Source organism: Mesocricetus auratus, unplaced genomic scaffold (assembly GCF_017639785.1).
Source record: "Mesocricetus auratus isolate SY011 unplaced genomic scaffold, BCM_Maur_2.0 Super-Scaffold_100004, whole genome shotgun sequence".
Classification (NCBI taxonomy): domain Eukaryota; kingdom Metazoa; phylum Chordata; class Mammalia; order Rodentia; family Cricetidae; genus Mesocricetus; species Mesocricetus auratus.
This window is the reverse complement of record NW_024429189.1, coordinates 68838591-68857576: the sequence shown is the minus strand read 5'-3', so window position 1 is coordinate 68857576 and position 18986 is coordinate 68838591. Positions and strand designations below refer to the sequence as shown.

At 41.1% G+C, this 18986-nt stretch overlaps 1 protein-coding gene across 1 annotated transcript; it reads left to right on the top strand.

The window, feature by feature from the left end:
• The first annotated feature begins 3509 nt into the window (after positions 1 to 3509).
• Positions 3510 to 14845, top strand: Rag1 (recombination activating 1). Its single transcript, XM_013120728.3, has 2 exons — positions 3510 to 3604; positions 8558 to 14845. Exon 2 carries the CDS (start codon positions 8572 to 8574, stop codon positions 11695 to 11697), a length of 3126 nt encoding a protein of 1041 aa, XP_012976182.1. The 5' UTR covers positions 3510 to 3604; positions 8558 to 8571; the 3' UTR covers positions 11698 to 14845.
• Positions 14846 to 18986: the final 4141 nt, after the last annotated feature.

The following is an 18986-nucleotide window of genomic DNA, read 5'->3' as shown; positions in this document are numbered from 1 at the left end:
TGTGTTTTGAATTTTAGGATAGGTATGCTTGGTTCTCAAACATGAACACTAGCTCTGAGAACTTTAGACCAATTCCATCCTACTCTGACCTTTGAACTCATTGGTAAATGCTTGGAAGCGTTTAACATCTTTACCTGTTTGAGGAAACAGGGAAAGGTGTCCATGGTGGTAAGGGAAGAGACAGTCAGCAATAGTGAGACAGTGCTTCTTTCCATGTTGGACCCTTGACTTTAGTGGAACACTGACACCGTGTGCTTTTTGGCAAATACTTTGACCTTATAAACTTTTAGTGTTATTTCCTGGTTCAAAGGAACCATGGGGATGGGGTGGGAGGATTCCTGGAGTGGCAAGCCATGGTGAAAAGGATGGATAGTGGGAATAGAGGTTGAGACAAAGGGAGAGAAGAGAATGAATTTCTTCTTAACCAGTCCAGAAATTCGATAATTGTTTTGTTTTTCTGATGGCTTGTTCTGGTTCCTCAAGAACCCGCCCATGTTTGCCCACATGGTGGCACTAGTTGTTTAGGAAACAGTCTGGCTGCTCTCAGAAAACCTACTGAGGTATTCCTGAATGTGCTGAAAATGAGCCGCAGTTGACGTTTAGAGTAATTAATAACGCATTAGAAAATTTACTAACAGGGATAATCCACACTGAGTTAATTAGAAAGCAATTTTAAGCCTGGGGAAGTGGGGGAGAAACGAATGAGTGGAGATATTGTCTCTCCATGGCCCATGCAGCGTGCAAATTTTCACAATCACCCACAGCTCCAATTTAGCAATGACCTATTAAGGTTCTGATCTATCACCAGCTCAAGTTCCTTGTTGGCCCAAACTAGTCAAAATGGTGTCAGGGTGGGAGGGATAGGGGTCTCTTCTTACTGTAGTGAAAAGATCTTGTCCTGGGACGCTGGAGACCACATTTGAAGCATTCTCTCTGCAGTTCTTCCTGTCCTGTGACATTACATGGAGGCACCATGCCCTTCAAGGTGCATCCTCAGGCCCTGATAAGCTCTAAGTCCCCCTTAGTTCTGGCTTTCAATGATGTTAGAAGACAAGACTTTGCCTGGTTGGAGATGTATAGATACATGCTTATGTATGTAATCAATGTTGGCAAACAGCATCTGCTGGGTTATGATAAGAGTGGAAAATATGATGTTCACCTACTCAGACCCTGGCTGCAGGAGGAGATTCTGATTGGTATCAGCAACTAGTGCTCATTGCTGTCTGGGAAGAAATTGAATTTGAAAAGGTCTTTTAAAACGGCCTTTGGGAAGTCACAAGGAATAAGTGCAGGCAACTTGTTAAGGAGGGTTTGGGACTTGGATGGACAGGCAGGCTGAAAGGAAGGACAGCAGGAAGGCATGCTTGGAGAAGCCCAGAGAGGAAAGGAACTGTGGCCACATCCAGGGTTCTCCATAGATAATCACTCAGCTAGAGAGCTATGCTGCAGGCTGCAATCTGGCATCACCTTGTCCAGATGCTAGTTCCTGTTTTCAATTTTTGCCACCTTCAAAATTAGGCCAACACCTGTCAGCCTGTTCCATTTTTAATTTGCTCGGAACAAGACATAATCTTATGTAGCTCTGACTTTGCAATTTTATGAAGAAAGTCAAGGATTGCTCCAGGTGGGGCTTATTTCATTGAAAACACTTGAAAGGATAGTGAATAGAAGTTTAGTCACTAGGCGAAAGGACTCTTGTTTAGTTTGTTTTTCTATGTGCCACGAAAGTGGTCTCATCTCACCGTAGGAGACAAATAACGACAATACGATTGCAATGTAGGTGGGAAGAGGCTGTTGGGTAAAATGGGGGAGAATATTAGTACTCTTGACTTTGAAGAATTTGATATAAAGACATCTAAACTTTTGTAAGACTAATCAATTTTAGGGCTACTTTTATATATACATAATATTTTATTAATTCATTAGGGTTAATTTTTGTAATATTTCTGATTGTTTTCTGTTTATAAAGTTATATAAGACTTATAAAAGTAAGCAGAAATATATGGTTTGAAGCCAGATTGTGATACAAATTTTATTTGCTTTGGACTTTGAATACAAAGCCCAGGGGAATCCAGGGCAAGCAAGGATGGCTCAGTCTTCTTAGTATCATTTCCAATGTGCATAGAGAACTAATGTCTAACTTGGGGATAGTTGAGCTTGCTGGTTTGTTCCAGTTCTGTGAGATAATATTGTTTTCTCTTTCCTTCAAGATGAAGTGTGAATACTTGGCTTATTGTTTTCCTTTCTGTGATCCCAGTGGGGTTGCAGCATTTTGAAGAGTATGGCTTGAATTGAAGGTGCCTGCTTCCATGTAAGTCATCCTGTGCATGAATCGAGGACCCGACTTTAATTCTCAGAATGCATGTATAAAAACTAGGTACAGGGATGTATTGTCAATAATCCTAGTACTGGGGAGATGGAGACAGGAGGATCTCTGGGATTTTCTGGGCAGCCCATGTACTGGGATTGCTGAGCCTCAGGTTCAACAAGAAACTTTACTCCAAAATATAAGGCAATGAGCAATGAAGCAAGACACCCAATGATGTTGGCCTCTGGCTTCTGCATGTACACTGCTTACAGGAGCACATATACCTGTACATGTGGTCATACACAAACATGTATAACACACACACACACACACACACAGAGACAGACAGACAGACAGAGACAGAGATAGAGATAGAGATAGAGATAGAGATAGAGACACAATAGAAGGCTTGACAATTCTAACCCATCTTTAACATCTAGGGGCAGAGTGACAATGGGCCAGTTTTCTATTGCTTAGAACCTTTCTCTGAGATAATACTATCAAATGGATAGCACTGTTGTGAGAACTAAGTATGTAGAAAGAACTCAGAGACCTAGCCCATTGATCTAATAACACCAACCCTATGTTGTAAGTGGCCAGATTTAAACCTTTGGTGCTTAAGTAAGGAATCTAAGACCCAAGTCATTTATATCTAGGTCTCTTGTCCTCAAGACTCTGGTCATATTTAAACTTAATTTTCTTTCAAGGAGTATCAAGTTTCCTGACAAAGACTTGACCAGATGGAAGTGTTCTGAGGCTGTTTATAATATATGATAAGTAGAAATTCACAGCTTTGTTAATATTTGATAGGCGTTTACTAAAATCCAGGCACTATTCCAATAATTTTTCTGTAGGAACTCTCACCACTAGCTCCCATGCAGAAATGGAGGCATGGGGCTTTAGAAGCCAGATAGAAACCAGAGCTTAGAGAAGGGAGATCGTTTCTACCCCAGGCATTCTCAGGCAGTGAACTGGCAGCCAGCTCTCCAGAACACACCCTGCATGCTTCTACATTTGGGTCCTCCAGCTAAGCTTCCTGAAGAGCCAGGTGCCAGCTGGAGCTGGGGGGAGGGCAGCAGTGGCCTGTGATTGGCTACCATCGTTTGTGGTTAGCCCTCTGTGTTGGAGGAGGGTGGGAAGGACAGTGGGGACTGATAAATAATGCAGCATTATGTACTAAGGGACAAGAGAGCAAGGAGGGAGTAGACAACACATGTTGTTATCTCTGTGGTATCAAATAATAACAACTAAGCTGCAGTCATCCCAACATTCTGACCAGGAGGCCTGTGGAGCAAGGTAACTCTTGTATTTCTCACGCCTTGAGACAAAATATTTATTGTATTTTTAGTGTTCCTAATCAGAGCTGTGAGAGATGTTTCCCTTGCAGGCAGTGAAGGGGGGAATGAGGAAAGCTGGCACTGAATTTTTTTTTTGTTTGGAATGAATGAAAAACAGAAAAGGAATAAGAGGCCAAGTTGAGAGACATGGCAGGCTTATAGAGCAGATGGAACACATCTAAGTTGAATGCTATTGGCAGAGGAGAGCTTAGAGAGAGCTGCTTGAATGACTGTGAAGGAGAGATGAACTAATGTACTGTTAGCTCAGGCAAGAAAAAATAATCAGTAGCATAGACTTCCAGGCTGGGAGGAAATGTGCCGTTTCCCAGGCGTTGCCAATGTGGCCTGACATTTTCTGAACTGAGTAGTCCAGTGTTTCTGAAAAATGTGACCTGTATTCCACTCCATCAGGACCATTGCAGTGTCTATTTAAAAATGCAATCTCTGGACTCCATCTAGACAAATAGTCAGACTCTCTGCAAGCTAGCGATCTGCACGCTTAGGAAAAAAATCTCCGTAGGGATTCTGACTCTATTAATTTTGAGATTACAATGGAAGAGACCTTACTCTGAGGTTATGCTCTAGGGATGCATAACAAAGAACGTACATTTCTTTCAAAAGTAGTTCAATGAGGGGATCCTCTAGAAGAAGAAGAAGGAGAAGAAGAAGAAGAAGAAGAAGAAGAAGAAGAAGGAGGAGGAGGAGGAGGAGGAGGAGAAGAAGAAGAAGAGCAAGAATTTTGTGGTTATTTTGTAGATTCTAGAAATGTTTTGGTGCTTGTTGTGTGGCAGATAGTTGGGAGTAGTACCTGTGGTGAGAACAAGTAGAACAGGTATGGCAGAGAGGGAATCACCCTGGGGCACACAGAAATTGTGTGATTGGGGCTGGGGAGATAGCTCAGTTGATAAAGTGCTTACAAGCATGAAGACACAAGTTGGATCCCCCAAGCCTTTGTAAAACAGCTGAGTGTGACGTCCCATTCTTGTAATCTCAGCACCAGGGAGAGACAGGTAGGTCTCAGGGACTCACTGGCCAGTCAGCAATGGTGCTGTAGCTGTTACCAAGAGATGGCGAGCCAAGCAGGGGAATGCATGTTTTACTGTCAGGGCTGAGATAGAAACGAACTGCTGCTGTGCTTTCCGGATGCCCAAGGTTACTAATGGTTACTCACAAAGAGTCGAGCTGCAGCTTCAACTCCTCCACACCACACCAGGCTGTTTTCATAGAGTCAATGACCTGTGGAGGGAGGGGCTGTTACAGCTGTGGTGGCAGATGATAGCAATACTGAGGTGAAAGGCTAACCGGAAGAGAGCTGAGCCAGCATCAGACCCTCAGCCTTTGAGACTCTGAGGTGTCTTCTCTCAGACCTTTTGCTACAGGAGAAGACAATGAGCATTTGAAGGATTTCAAATCAAGGGTGCAAAACTGCCTTTCCACAGTCCTAGCTTCATGTTTGTGCAGGTTGGATTTTAGTCCCCTTGAGACATGCTTAACAGAGAACAAACAAGCAAACAAGTAAGAATAAAGATGCTGGACAGATTTAAGACTTAGCCAGGTCTTAAACCTTTTTTGGAGAAAAATTAAAAAGAAAGACTATAAGGGAGACCGTGAATACATTCAAATCTAGTCTTGAAAAAAGTTTTATTTGAGCTGAATTGGTCATAGTTTCTGTCTTCTCTTTTTGCATATGGACATTTTTTTGTTTACTTATGTATTTAGAAATTATACAGTCTGTAATGTATACACAATGTAGTTTCTATTCTATGTTTAGACCATAATTTATTTAATAATGCCCCTTTGGCAATTATCTGCATTGTTTTCTGTTTTTCAAAGTAGCCAACAACTTTCCAAATAAATCTCCCCTAGGTTTTATGTAAATGTCATCATGTACTTGTGGAGATATTTTTATAGAAAAACTATAGAATATCTTCCCCAAAGGAAATTTATTGCACAAAAGACAACACATGTTAACTTTTAGAAGGCATTACGGAAGTGCCATTAGACATTTTATGCTAATTTACATTTATACTCCTCTCATGGGTGTATGAATGTATCTTAATTTCTCCATGCTTCCATTAAAACTAAGTGATACCAATAGTTTAAGTCTTTGATGACTGGAGCGATTATAAGCACTCACTAAGTCAGATGTTTTAAAAAATTCTATCACCTCTCAAACTCATAAAACATGTAGCCTCCACAGAAACTTCTCCTTAGCATCTTTGTGTATATTCCCTTCAAGTATTATCACTTGCTTCCCACCTCTGTTTTGTTTCAACAGTTTGGATAAATTTTTATGATTTGTGTTGTAAAACAATGTAGTAAATATGTTTGACTCAACTGGCTGTAGCTAATAACTACATTATTCCATGGGAACACTTCAACAAATGTGTTGGTGGATTCTGTCAGAGTGTTTCAGGCTAGTGGGAATCAGGGAAAGTTGACTTACTGAACATAAAGGTCAATATTTAATGTGGTGAAAATGGCATTTGGTTCAAGCCAAAGGCAAGGAACACAGAGATTGGCCTTGCATTTGTTACAAGAAAGGATGAGGAAACATAATTTATCAGAAAGCAACGCCAAGTCCTTTGTTTGGTTACTTGAAATATCTTTAGGGTTCTTGAGACCTTTGAAATGATTTTAGAGTTCCACATGAAGGACAACCAAATTGTGTTTCCCTTTCAATCAAGTCTTAGAGATTTGCCTGTAAGTTTAATGAAAAAAACCCTCTAATGTGTAATAAACATATACATGGAACAAAGTATGTTAGTTTAAAGGGAAGAATTCAAAAGCAATGCTGCTAGCAGGACCCAGGACTAGTACTTTATCTCTAACACTTTACTTGCCCAACTCCCACTCCTGGTCAAAGTGTATTACTTGAGGGATTGGCTTCCTGACTGTGTGGCTTTGAAACTCATTGAGATGCTTAATCTGTTGAGGGGAGAATGGGTTTCCAGACATAGGTTGTAGGTCAAAAGAGTTAACCCAGACACATTTGGGGAGCATGCACGGGATGGTATATTACGAACTAAGGAATTGTAGGAAGTTTGGTCTACTTTAGGTCTAGGGAGCAGTCAGATGGCATTGTTCATTTTTTCCACTTTGTGACTGACATTCATACTACAATTGGCATATAATTTTATTTATTATTGTTTTTACTATTATTATTACTTGAGACAGGGTCTCATTATATGACCCAGAGTGCTCTAGAACTCCCTGGGGTCGACCAGGTTGGCCTCAAAACTTGCATTGACTTTTCTGCTCCCACCTCTTTAGCGTTGTTGTCACAGATATGAACCATCATGCTGGTCTGCATTTAATTAATTAATTAATTAATTAATTAATTAATCAATCAATCTTCCCAGTCCAATTGCAGTTTTCCTTTCCTCCCTCCTCTCAGGTCCTTCCCTCAACCTTCCCTCCTCCCCTATCCCCATCTACTCCTCATTTCTCTTCAGAAAAGGACAGGCCTCCTGTGTATATCAGCCATCCATGGCATATCAAGTTGCAACAAGTCTAGGCACCTCCTCTTCTATAAGGGTAGACTAGGCAAGCTGTTATGAGGAAAGTCCCAAAAGTAGGCAACAGAGTCAGAGATAGCCCCTGTTCCCACTGTTAGGAGTCCCACAAGAAGACCAAGCCACACAACTCTAACATGTGCAGAGGGCCTAGGTCAGTCCCATGCAAGTTCTCTCGTTAGCTGTTCAGTGTCTGAGAGCCCCTACGGGCCCAAGTTAGTTGATTCTGTGGGTTTTCTTGTGCTGTGTGTGACCCCTCTGGCCTCCACAATCCCTCTTCCCCTTCTTCCACAGGATTCCCTGAGCTCTGCCTAATGTTTGGCTGTAGGTCTTTGTGTCTGTTTCCATCAGTTTTTGGGTGAAGCCTCTCTGATGACAATTGGGCTAGGCACCAATCTTTGACTATAGCAGAATATCATTAGTAATCATTTCACTTTGTCTGTAATTTAAAAAAAATTTACTTTTTGAGATTATAATGCAACTACATCATTTCCCTCATCTGTAATATTTTTTAACCAGAAAAAATGGTTCCTCATATCTCTTCTTATTATACACTGTAGTGCTAATGACCTTTGGTCTGCAGTGGCTTTCAGGATGACCTGTGTGAGTTTTGTCTGAAACTACTTGAAATTTTCATCTTCAAAGTCCTTCAGCCTCTTAGTATGCTCATGCTATGGTTTGTTGCAGGCTTGAAGAGGTCTGTGGTTTTCTTTCTAATGTAGACTCAGCCTTCTAATTTACAACAGCATTCACTAATTAAAATTGTAAGCATAATTACTATCCATGATTCTTATTATTAGTTTGCATCCATAAAGCTCAAAATTCACTTCATCCTTTCAAGTAGTGAGTAATTAGTTTCTTTGGGTGTGTAGCTTTATCATTTCCTTATGACCTGTTTGGAAGAAATAAACAACCAATCTCCCAGAAGAATGTTTTAAAAGCCTGGAAATATATTGTCCAGTTAGTGTAATGAAGCTAATACAATGTAGAAAGTATTACTTTTTTCTGGTTTAGTATCCAGTTTATCATTGCATTTACTTACGAACAACTATTGGGCCTGTAATAGGTACTAGGGGCATTGGGAAATGAGATCAATCACTCAGTGATGCTATCATCAAAGATAAGTTTTTTGTGGTAAGGGAATTAAAATTTACCCATATACAATATTTAAAATCACACATGTATATAGTCTAAATGGCCCCAAATACTGTTAGAAAAAAGATTGATTATTCTTGCCTATATTATCAATACCCAACACAGCAGGAGATTTAATAAATATCTTTTGGAAAGAATTAATGGATGAAAATTTGAGTGCATCAATCTCAATTATTGCCAAGATACAGCAACCAGATATTGATATTTTTCTTAACTTGACTTTTTTCCTCCACTGTTCCCAGGTAGCTTAGCCAACATGGCTGTCTCCTTGCCACCCACCCTGAGACTCAGTCCTGCCCCTGATGAAATTCAGCACCCACAGATCAAATTTTCTGAGTGGAAATTTAAGCTGTTCAGGGTGCGATCTTTTGAAAAGGCACCCGAAGAAGCGCAAAAGGAAAAGGGTTCCTCAGAGGGGAACCCTTACCTAGAGCAGTCTCCAGTGGTTCCGGACAAGCCTGGTGGTCAGAATTCAACTCTGACTCAAGGAGCATTGAAGCTCCACCCTAAATTTTCAAAGAAATTCCATGCAGATGGCAAGTCAAGAGACAAAGCAATTCACCAAGCCAGGCTTAGACACTTCTGCCGCATCTGCGGGAATCCTTTCAAGAGTGATGTGCACAACCGGAGATACCCAGTCCACGGACCTGTGGACGCTAAAACACAAAGCCTTTTCCGAAAGAAGGAAAAGAGAGTCACTTCCTGGCCAGACCTCATTGCCAGGGTTTTCCGGATCGATGTGAAGGCAGATATTGACTTGATCCACCCCACTGAATTCTGCCATAACTGTTGGGGCATTATGTACAGGAAGTTCAGTAGTGCACCCTGCGAGGCCTACTTCCCAAGGAAAGCGACCATGGAGTGGCATCCCCACACACCATCCTGTAACATCTGCCTCCCTGCCCACCGGGGACTCAAGAGGAAGAGGCACCAGCCCAACATGCAGCTCAGCAAGAAACTAAAAACTGTGCTCAACCAAGCGAGACGGGACCGTCAGCGCAAGAGAGCTCAGGCTAGGGTCAGCAGTAAGGAAGTCATGGAGAAGATCTCTAACTGCAATAAGATTCATCTCAGTACCAAGCTTCTTGCAGTGGACTTCCCAGCACCCTTTGTGAAATCCATCTCCTGCCAGATATGTGAACACATTCTGGCTGACCCCGTGGAGACCAGCTGCAAGCACGTGTTTTGCAGAATCTGCATTCTCCGATGCCTCAAAGTCATGGGCAGCTATTGTCCCTCTTGCCGATATCCATGCTTCCCTACTGACCTGGAGAGTCCAGTGAAGTCCTTTCTGAACATCTTGAATTCTCTGGTGGTGAAGTGTCCTGCACAAGAGTGCAATGAGGAGGTGAGTCTGGAAAAATATAACCACCACGTCTCAAGCCACAAAGAGTCTAAAGAGGCTTTGGTGCATATTAATAAAGGGGGCCGTCCTCGTCAACATCTCCTGTCACTGACACGCAGGGCTCAGAAACACAGGCTTAGGGAGCTCAAGATTCAAGTCAAAGAATTTGCTGATAAAGAAGAAGGGGGAGATGTGAAGTCTGTGTGCTTGACCTTGTTCCTGCTGGCACTGAGGGCCAGGAATGAACACAGACAAGCTGATGAGCTAGAGGCTATCATGCAGGGGCGGGGCTCTGGTCTGCAACCAGCTGTTTGCTTGGCCATCCGTGTCAATACCTTCCTCAGCTGCAGCCAGTACCATAAGATGTACAGGACTGTGAAAGCTATCACCGGGAGGCAGATTTTTCAGCCTCTGCATGCTCTTCGAAATGCTGAGAAAGTCCTTCTGCCGGGGTACCACCCCTTTGAGTGGCAGCCCCCTCTGAAGAATGTGTCCTCCAGAACTGATGTTGGGATTATTGATGGGCTGTCTGGGCTTGCCTCCTCTGTGGATGAATACCCAGTTGATACCATTGCGAAGAGGTTCCGCTATGATTCTGCTTTGGTGTCTGCTTTGATGGACATGGAAGAAGATATCCTGGAAGGCATGAGATCCCAAGACCTTGACGACTACCTGAATGGCCCTTTCACTGTAGTAGTGAAGGAGTCTTGTGATGGGATGGGGGATGTGAGTGAGAAACATGGGAGTGGGCCTGCAGTTCCGGAAAAGGCGGTTCGCTTTTCTTTCACAGTCATGAGAATTACCATAGATCACGACTCGAAGAATGTGAAGGTGTTTGAGGAACCCAAACCCAATTCTGAACTGTGTTGCAAGCCATTGTGTCTTATGCTGGCAGATGAGTCTGATCACGAGACACTGACTGCTATCCTAAGCCCCCTCATTGCTGAAAGGGAGGCCATGAAGAGCAGTGAATTAATGCTGGAGATGGGAGGCATCCTCAGGACTTTCAAGTTCATCTTCAGGGGCACTGGATATGATGAAAAACTTGTCCGGGAAGTAGAAGGCTTGGAAGCCTCTGGCTCAGTCTACATCTGTACACTTTGTGATGCCACTCGTCTGGAAGCCTCTCAAAATCTTGTCTTCCACTCCATAACCAGAAGCCATGCTGAGAACCTGGGGCGCTATGAGGTTTGGCGGTCCAATCCCTATCATGAGTCAGTGGAAGAACTCCGGGACCGGGTGAAAGGGGTCTCTGCCAAACCTTTCATTGAAACAGTCCCTTCCATAGATGCACTCCACTGTGATATTGGCAATGCGGCTGAATTCTATAAGATTTTCCAGCTGGAGATAGGAGAAGTGTATAAAAATCCCAATGCCTCTAAGGAGGAAAGGAAGAGATGGCAGGCCACACTGGATAAACATCTCCGGAAAAGGATGAACCTGAAACCAATCATGAGGATGAATGGCAACTTTGCCCGGAAGCTTATGACCCAAGAGACTGTAGATGCAGTTTGTGAGTTAATTCCTTCTGAGGAGAGGCATGAAGCTCTCAGGGAGCTGATGGACCTTTACCTGAAGATGAAACCAGTGTGGCGCTCATCGTGTCCTGCTAAAGAGTGCCCAGAGTCCCTCTGCCAGTACAGTTTCAACTCGCAGCGTTTTGCTGAGCTCCTCTCTACCAAGTTCAAATATAGATACGAGGGCAAAATCACTAATTATTTTCACAAAACCTTGGCACACGTCCCTGAAATTATTGAAAGGGATGGCTCTATTGGGGCATGGGCCAGTGAAGGGAATGAATCTGGTAATAAACTGTTTAGACGCTTCCGGAAAATGAATGCCAGGCAGTCCAAGTGCTATGAGATGGAAGATGTCCTGAAACACCACTGGCTGTATACTTCAAAATATCTCCAGAAGTTTATGAATGCTCATAATGCATTGAAAAGCTCTGGGTTTACCATGAACTCAAAGGAGACCTTAGGGGACACTTTGGGCTTTGAGGACTCTCTGGCAATCCAAGATTCAATGGAGTTTTAAACAGGATGACCACACATGAGTTGGTGTTTGCAAATGTGTTTTCTTTTGGGTTGCAGTGAGGTCTTCTCCTAGCACCTGTCACATCATTGTGTGTGTGTGGCTTACCACCCAAGGGGTGGCAGGTTGGAGTGACAGGCCAGAGGTGCTGTCACCTGGGCAGGGATGGATAGTCGATGAGATGATAGCCTGAACCGTTTAGTGAGAGCAGAAGAGCAGCAGGAGAAATCAGGTTTTTGAAAGCTCAATAACTGAGAACAATGATAACTGCAGGGGACAAGGATGTACAGTGTGTGCATGGCACTGTGGGTCATGACAATCAAAGCCAGGGCTGTGAAAGAACAGCCAAGCATGCTAGGAAAGGAATTTGTCCTAGGCATGCCTTTTTTTCTCTTCAATTTATTATATTTTGTATTGAGATATAATACAATTTTTCCACTTCACATTTTGTGGGACTATTTTGTAAATCTTACATATGTTGATTTATTTTACAAGATTCAAAAGAATCTTTTATATTTCCCTAGTGACCCTGACATTGTAGGACATGGTGACCTCTACCAAGGCCTCTCAGTTCATATTCTTGTAAGGTATATTTATGCAGAAATAAATTGCACAAAGACGTGTTTCAGAAAAATCAGTCTTTTCTAGGTTTAAATGGCATCGTTATTGTCACCTCCAGTGTCTGGGAGGTCATCTTGTGTCATAAACTTTTCAATAATGAACTTAGAGAAGGCTACAGCTACCCATTAAATCTGATAAACTCATGTTTGCTTAGCTATCTATAGCCAACTCTGGTTGTTTATTTTTGCTTTTTAATTAAAAGTAATTTATAGTCTCAATGCTTTCCCATACCATCTCAAGGTCACAGATTTTTAAAAATCCATATTTCCTTACTGCCTAAAAGCAGATTAATGCCTTGCTGATAATGTCAGTCAGATTTTCTCTATATGAAGCATTTGTCAATTTGAATAAGTGTAGGTTTCATAGCTGCCTCATTCTGAAGTGTGTCATTCTTTAGACTATGATCAGTTGAGTGTCAGTATGTCCAGAGTTTAGTTGCAGGACAGGGCTGTACTTTTTCCTTTTGTTAAGTTTGGATGGAATCTACTCATAATAGAGTAGAGGAATGAACACATGTACATTATTTACTTTTTACCACTTTTGTATTTTTTCTCACATTTGTTTTCCTCGACACAGCTCTATGAAGAGGGGAACACTGGATAAAGGTTAGAGGTTAAATGATTTTCCTGGAGTTACAGGGATAATTAGGACCTGACTTTGAATTTGAACTCATGCCTATTGTCTCTTAATTCTGTGTTCTTCATACTATATTTATATTGTTTATACAGTAGCATCAGAATTTAGTTAGGATCTACAACTAACCACTACAGTTTATAATCCCAAGGGTTATATCTTTCAGAGTGGAATTTAAAGTCATCCGTTTGTCTTGGGCAACTGGATAGAATAAAATTGGGCCAAACCTCTAAGGAACCCATAAACCCTCAAGTGGATGCAGTTATTTGGAAACTATTCATGTCCTTAGGAGTTCAACATTTGTCAGGCACCAGCAATTTAAGAGTAGGCATGGGGTTTTATATGCTAGTGAGTCATAATGATATGTTAGTGCTAATTAGTTTTTTTCTTCCTTTGATTTTATTGGTCATAATTGTCAGTCTTCATACACAATATATCAAAGAGCTTTGTAATTTAGTTGTCAAGTGTGCATCAGTGACATTATTTTAAATGGCACATATTTAGTACCTATGTGGGGATTGAATTTAGTGTTTTCCATTGAAAAAATGCAGCAGTTTTCTTTGCTCTCTGTATGGAATGTATCGAAGACATTCATAATTTAGTTGCCAAAAACATATACACATTTAAGTATTATTTTTAAACCCCTCTTTGTTTTGTAGTTTGGAAACAAATAGGCTTCCAAACCACCAGTCCTTTCATCTTATTTAATCCTTACAGATGTCTGTGCACTAATAAACAGCTGAATTCCCACCGTCATCCTGCTCCCCAGAGTATGCTGGCTCTGGTTGGTAGACGTTTTTCCCCATTCACTCTGTTAGTCAATTGGCAGCACTGTAAATACTGCCCAATATTAAATTCTCCTTGCTAGCATTGTAGGACAATTTCAGAAGCATTTGACTCAGGACATGATTTATAGCACAACCTTCTCCCGACTCCGCTAATCAGATCACATTCTTATAAACCTCAAGAACACCTGGTCACAGGATTTCAATATGTAGAGTGCTGCCTATGGCTATTTTTCCCTCTCATTGTGGAGATTGCAATATTCTAGACTCTGCTTTAATACTCGACTTTTATGTTTTAACAATACCCATTGCAAATGCAGGTACATACTCCAGAGAAATTCACCGAAATGAATGGAGGGTTTTTTTAAAAACACAGAGCAGGGCTGGGAAAGTGCAATGCATTTTTCTGCTCTGAAACTTGGTTCTGCAAGTCTACCTGCCAGCCTTCTGTCGTGCACTGTGGGCACCAGTGATGGAAGCTGATGAAAATTGATGAATGGCCAGTGTGAGGTTAAGAAGTGTCTTGGGATTAATAAACATGTGCACAGATGCCAGAGCAGCAGGGAAAGATGTCTTTCTTTCTCAGGTGGACTGGAATTTAATTTTCTCTTGATTTGTTTTCACAAAATATACATGAAAAAGATTTTTTTCTGGGGCGTGGGGTTTGAAAGTATGGGGTTCATTTGACTTCACATAGATTTCAAACTCTACAGTTAGGAAACAGGATGGTAGGAATAAGCCAGGGTCTTGCACATGCAAGGCAAACATGTTACCTCTGAGTTATATCCCCAGCTTTCTTTTTTGAGACAAAGTCTCACTATTTTCCCAGGTTGATCTTGAACTTCCAACCCTCCCACCCCAGATTGTGTGTAACTGGGATGACAGATATGTGCTAGCTAGACTAGTTTTGCAAGTGGTGTTTGGTTACATTTGTGTATGCCTTTAGATATTGTATGACATTTATTCTAGTTTTCCTATGACAAGATATTTTAAGCCAAAATTGATACTTTGTACCCATTTCTCTTTATTTTTTTCTTTTATTCTTCATTTTTTTTGGTTTTTTGAGGCAGGGTTTCTCTGTGGCTTTGGAGGCTGTCCTGGAACTAGCTTTGTAGACCAGGCTGGTCTCAAACTCACAGAGATCCGTTTGCATCTGCCTCCCGAGTGCTGGGATTAAAGGCATGCGCCACTACCGCCCAGCTATTTTTTTTTTAAAGTATCTATGTAAGCATACCTCAAAGTTATTTATTTTTTGGAGATATTTTGTAGGATTGTATTTCACCTTATTTTCTTACATATAATGATATATTTTGTTTAGTGGCTTCCAAGAGTCTACTTTTCTCCTTTTAGGGGAAGTTTAGACACTGGGATGCAACGTATTATTTGATTTGAGGACCTGTATTTTTCGTGATAAATGTTTTCAGATGGAAGAAAACAAGTTCCAGTACTTATTTTTTATATTTTAATTCTTTACTCATTAGCATTATGGCCATTATTCATTCACAATTTTGTGTTTAAGTATTTGGAATAAAATTTTAATATTTGAAAATAACAGGTGTTGTGATTTATATTGTTTCTCTATTGTTCTATATCAATAATGTTGATTGCACATACTTAAAATTATCACCCCTTTTTTTTGAAAGACACAAAACATGAATTTGGTGACTGGGATACTCAGTCTTAGTTGTCAACTGGGAGACAGGCCTCTGGCCATACCTGTGGGAGTGTATTTCCATTGGGCTAATGAATGGGAAGAACTCACTGTGAATGGTGTCATTCCCGGGGATGGTTGGGATCCTGGAGTGAATAAAAAGGGAGAAAGTGAACTGAGTACAAGCAGTCACTGCTCTCTATTTCCACTCCAGCTGCTTCAAGTTCCCAGTGCCTTGACTTCCCTGCCATGATGTATACCTTTGAATTGGGAGGTGAAATAAATCTTTTTGCCCTTGAGTTGTTGTGGGTGGTTCATCACAGCAATATGAAAAGAATCTAAGACAGAGATATTTGAAGTAAAGGGTACTAGATTAGTGATAAAGAATATGATTTATCATAATGCAGGGTGAAAGAATTTCCAAATACTCAGTGTAAACAGTCAACATTTTAAATTCGTTTGGGAATCTTCTGGAACAATAAGTTGCTCTCTAAAATTTTTTTATAACCTCAAAACCCATGGTAGAAATTTTGATTGTTGAGTTGTCCATAGCCATCCATTTTATGGCAAAACTAGTAAGACCCTAGGCTCTTTGCCCAGTGCTAGGAATAGTCACAATAAAACAGGCATGGTTTTAAGTGCATATAGTCCCAACTTTCTGGGAGGCTGAAGCAGAAGAATTATCAATTCAAGGCTGACTTACTGGGGCATCGTCTCAAAAGACCAATCAAGCCAACTAAATATACACAGACACAAAACCAAATAGCTTTCATTTACCAGACTTCTTTTCTTGTGGTAAGCACTGTACATATGTTGCTACATTCTATCCTTTTGAAATAGGTACTTCTGCGACCTCCGTTTTCACAAGAGGCCAGGGAAGTATATCATAGCCAGAATCATATCTTTACAGTCTACTCTGTGTAGCTTTTTATGACTTTTCCCATCACTTAACTGGACACTTCCATGTTCCATTTCACTGTAGACTGGGATTCAGTCTGGATTTCTCTATAGCTACATCAGTTCTTAAAAGCCTGTACTTAGCAGGCAAATAGCTTGTCCCCAAGACCCAGTTGTCCTTCCTTATACCAATTTATCATCTCCATCCCATTCTCCAAGAAACTGGGATCATACAGAACATGGTTAGTAGCAAGCTAGCCCCTGGTGATGCTTCTGGACCTGGTTTTTGAATAATCAGATATTAATCCTGCTTTTACAAATGTAGTGTCTCCTTACTTAAAAGTAAGGCCCAGCCGGGCGGTGGTGGTGCACGCCTTTAATCCCAGCACCCGAGAGGCAGAGGCAGGTGGATCTCTGTGAGTTTGAGGCCAGCCTGGTCTACAGAGCAAGTTCCAGGACAGCCTCCAAAACAATACAGAGAAACCCTGTCTCGAAAAACCAAAAAAAAAAAAAAAGTAAGGCCCAGTGAAGTTTGCATCCTTCATGATAACATTCCTAAATGCATCAGCCTCTATTTTATTTTATTTGAGGTTTCATACATGAATACATTGTATTTGCATAATTTTCAACCCCACTCCCACCTTTAATGTCTCCTGTATCTTCCAATTGCCTCTATCAACTATATTTCTTGTATATTTTATATGTTACACACATATTGTTTTGTTTTATATGTATGAAAGCTGTTTTATATAAAACAAAATAAATGCACAAATACACACATGTTTATATACATACATATACATGTATGCATACATATGACCTATTGTGTACAATTAATGCTTCCCTTGTTTGCATGTGTTTAGGACTGGGCATATAAGATTGGGGCCTCATCTCTGAAGCAACAGCAAGGTCACCACCACTATCACCACCACCACCTTAAAGCAAAACAAAATAAAAGTGGTTCTCCCTCTCTCAGCAGCCATTGACTTCCTGTAGCTCATCTTCGGGGAAGGAAATTTTGAAATTTTCTTCCATTCATGTTAACATGTTGATTGGTGTGGTCTTTGCAGGACTTGCTCAGGCAGCTACGTTATTGAGAGTCCATGGGAGTAACATCCCTGTCTGGTCCAGAAGAAGCTATCATATAGCAATTATTCGGGTTCACAGGCTCTTAGAATCTTTCCACCTCCTTTTCTGAGATTTTTCCTGAGATTTAGGTTTCAGGGTTGTGTTATAGATGTCCCATGTTAGGTGCTAGGTGTACCAAGGTCGTTCATGTTCTGCGTTTTGACCTGTTTTGGATATCTATAATAGTTTCTGTCTGCTGCAAAAAGAAGCTTTTAGTTGAGGGGCGAGAGCTGCAATAATCTATGTGTGTAAGGATGGACATTTAGAAGGCAATTGAAAACTATATTACTTTAGTAATATGGCAGTATAGATCCTCTGTTAGGCTCAATGAGACCTCTAAACATGAGCTCCTGGCCAGGTTTACAGTATTAGGGATGAAATTCCACTAATTGAATGGGTTTTAGATCCAATTAGACAACTGTTAGTTTACCGCAAGTTCCACCATTGCACAGTTGGGCATCTTTTTGGTACCGTCATTGTGGTGGCTCTGGGACTTCACAGCAATGGTAACTATTTCCTTAGGCAGCTTATCAGCCTCTATTTTTAAGTATTTATGGGATGCTTCTAAGCAAGCAGTGTATGCTTGATACTGAGATCTAGTGGCAAGTAGCATTGTTTAGGTTCACAAGGAGCTAGACATAAAACCAACAAGAAGACTAATGAGTGCTTGGTATCCTACTCTACCTGGTGTGGCCTAGGAAAAGCACTAGATGCCACCACAATAGATAAGTATAAAGTGCAATGTGACAGTAGAATTTAAAATGGGACATTAGAAAAAAAACACCTGGGGAGAAAGGCTATTTAAGTGGAGACAGATTGAATGAAGTTATAGGGTTATATACAGATTGAATGAGGGTTGAGGTTAGGTCAGTTACCTAGAGCAGACAGCCTATGGGGAAACTGTGAGGTAGGAAAACATCCAGAGTGTTTGGGAATTTAAGAAAGTCAAGTGGACAGTAACAGACTGAGGAAGAGGGACTGAACTACCAGAGAATCAGGCAGAGGCTTTATTGTGTGGGCCCCAGTGGACTATCCTGGGTGTAAAAGGACACCATAGAAGAATCTGAGGTGATCACATGATGATGTCTAAATGTGCTGGAGTCAGGCACAAGGGAGATGCTCTTGGAAAGTGTTAAGCTCAAAGGACTCTGTCCAAGGAGCTGGAGACAAGTTTAACTACTCCCTTTTGCTTCAGTGGTACATTGTCTACAGATTAATGTCCCACCTTCTCAGACAACTGTGTCCCAGTTTAGGTGGGAAGAGATAGAGCAGGACTATTAGTACTTAGGAATCTCATATTTTCATGAAGTTGTTTCTTCCCCTGTTCTCTCTCCTTCTGTCCCATGAAAATTTCCTTTGTCCTTTTATTCCCTTTTTCCTCTCCTGATGATGACAATGTATTTCTGATTTAAAAACCAGTTCATTCCAGGCTGGGAGATAACTTTATTGTTATAGTGCTTTGCCTGAGTTGGACCCTCAGAATCCACATAAAAAGCCATGATGGTAGAATCTTCTCTCTTTTTTGTATTTTTTTCCTCAATATATGTTTTTATTTAAATTAGAAACATGAATGCTTC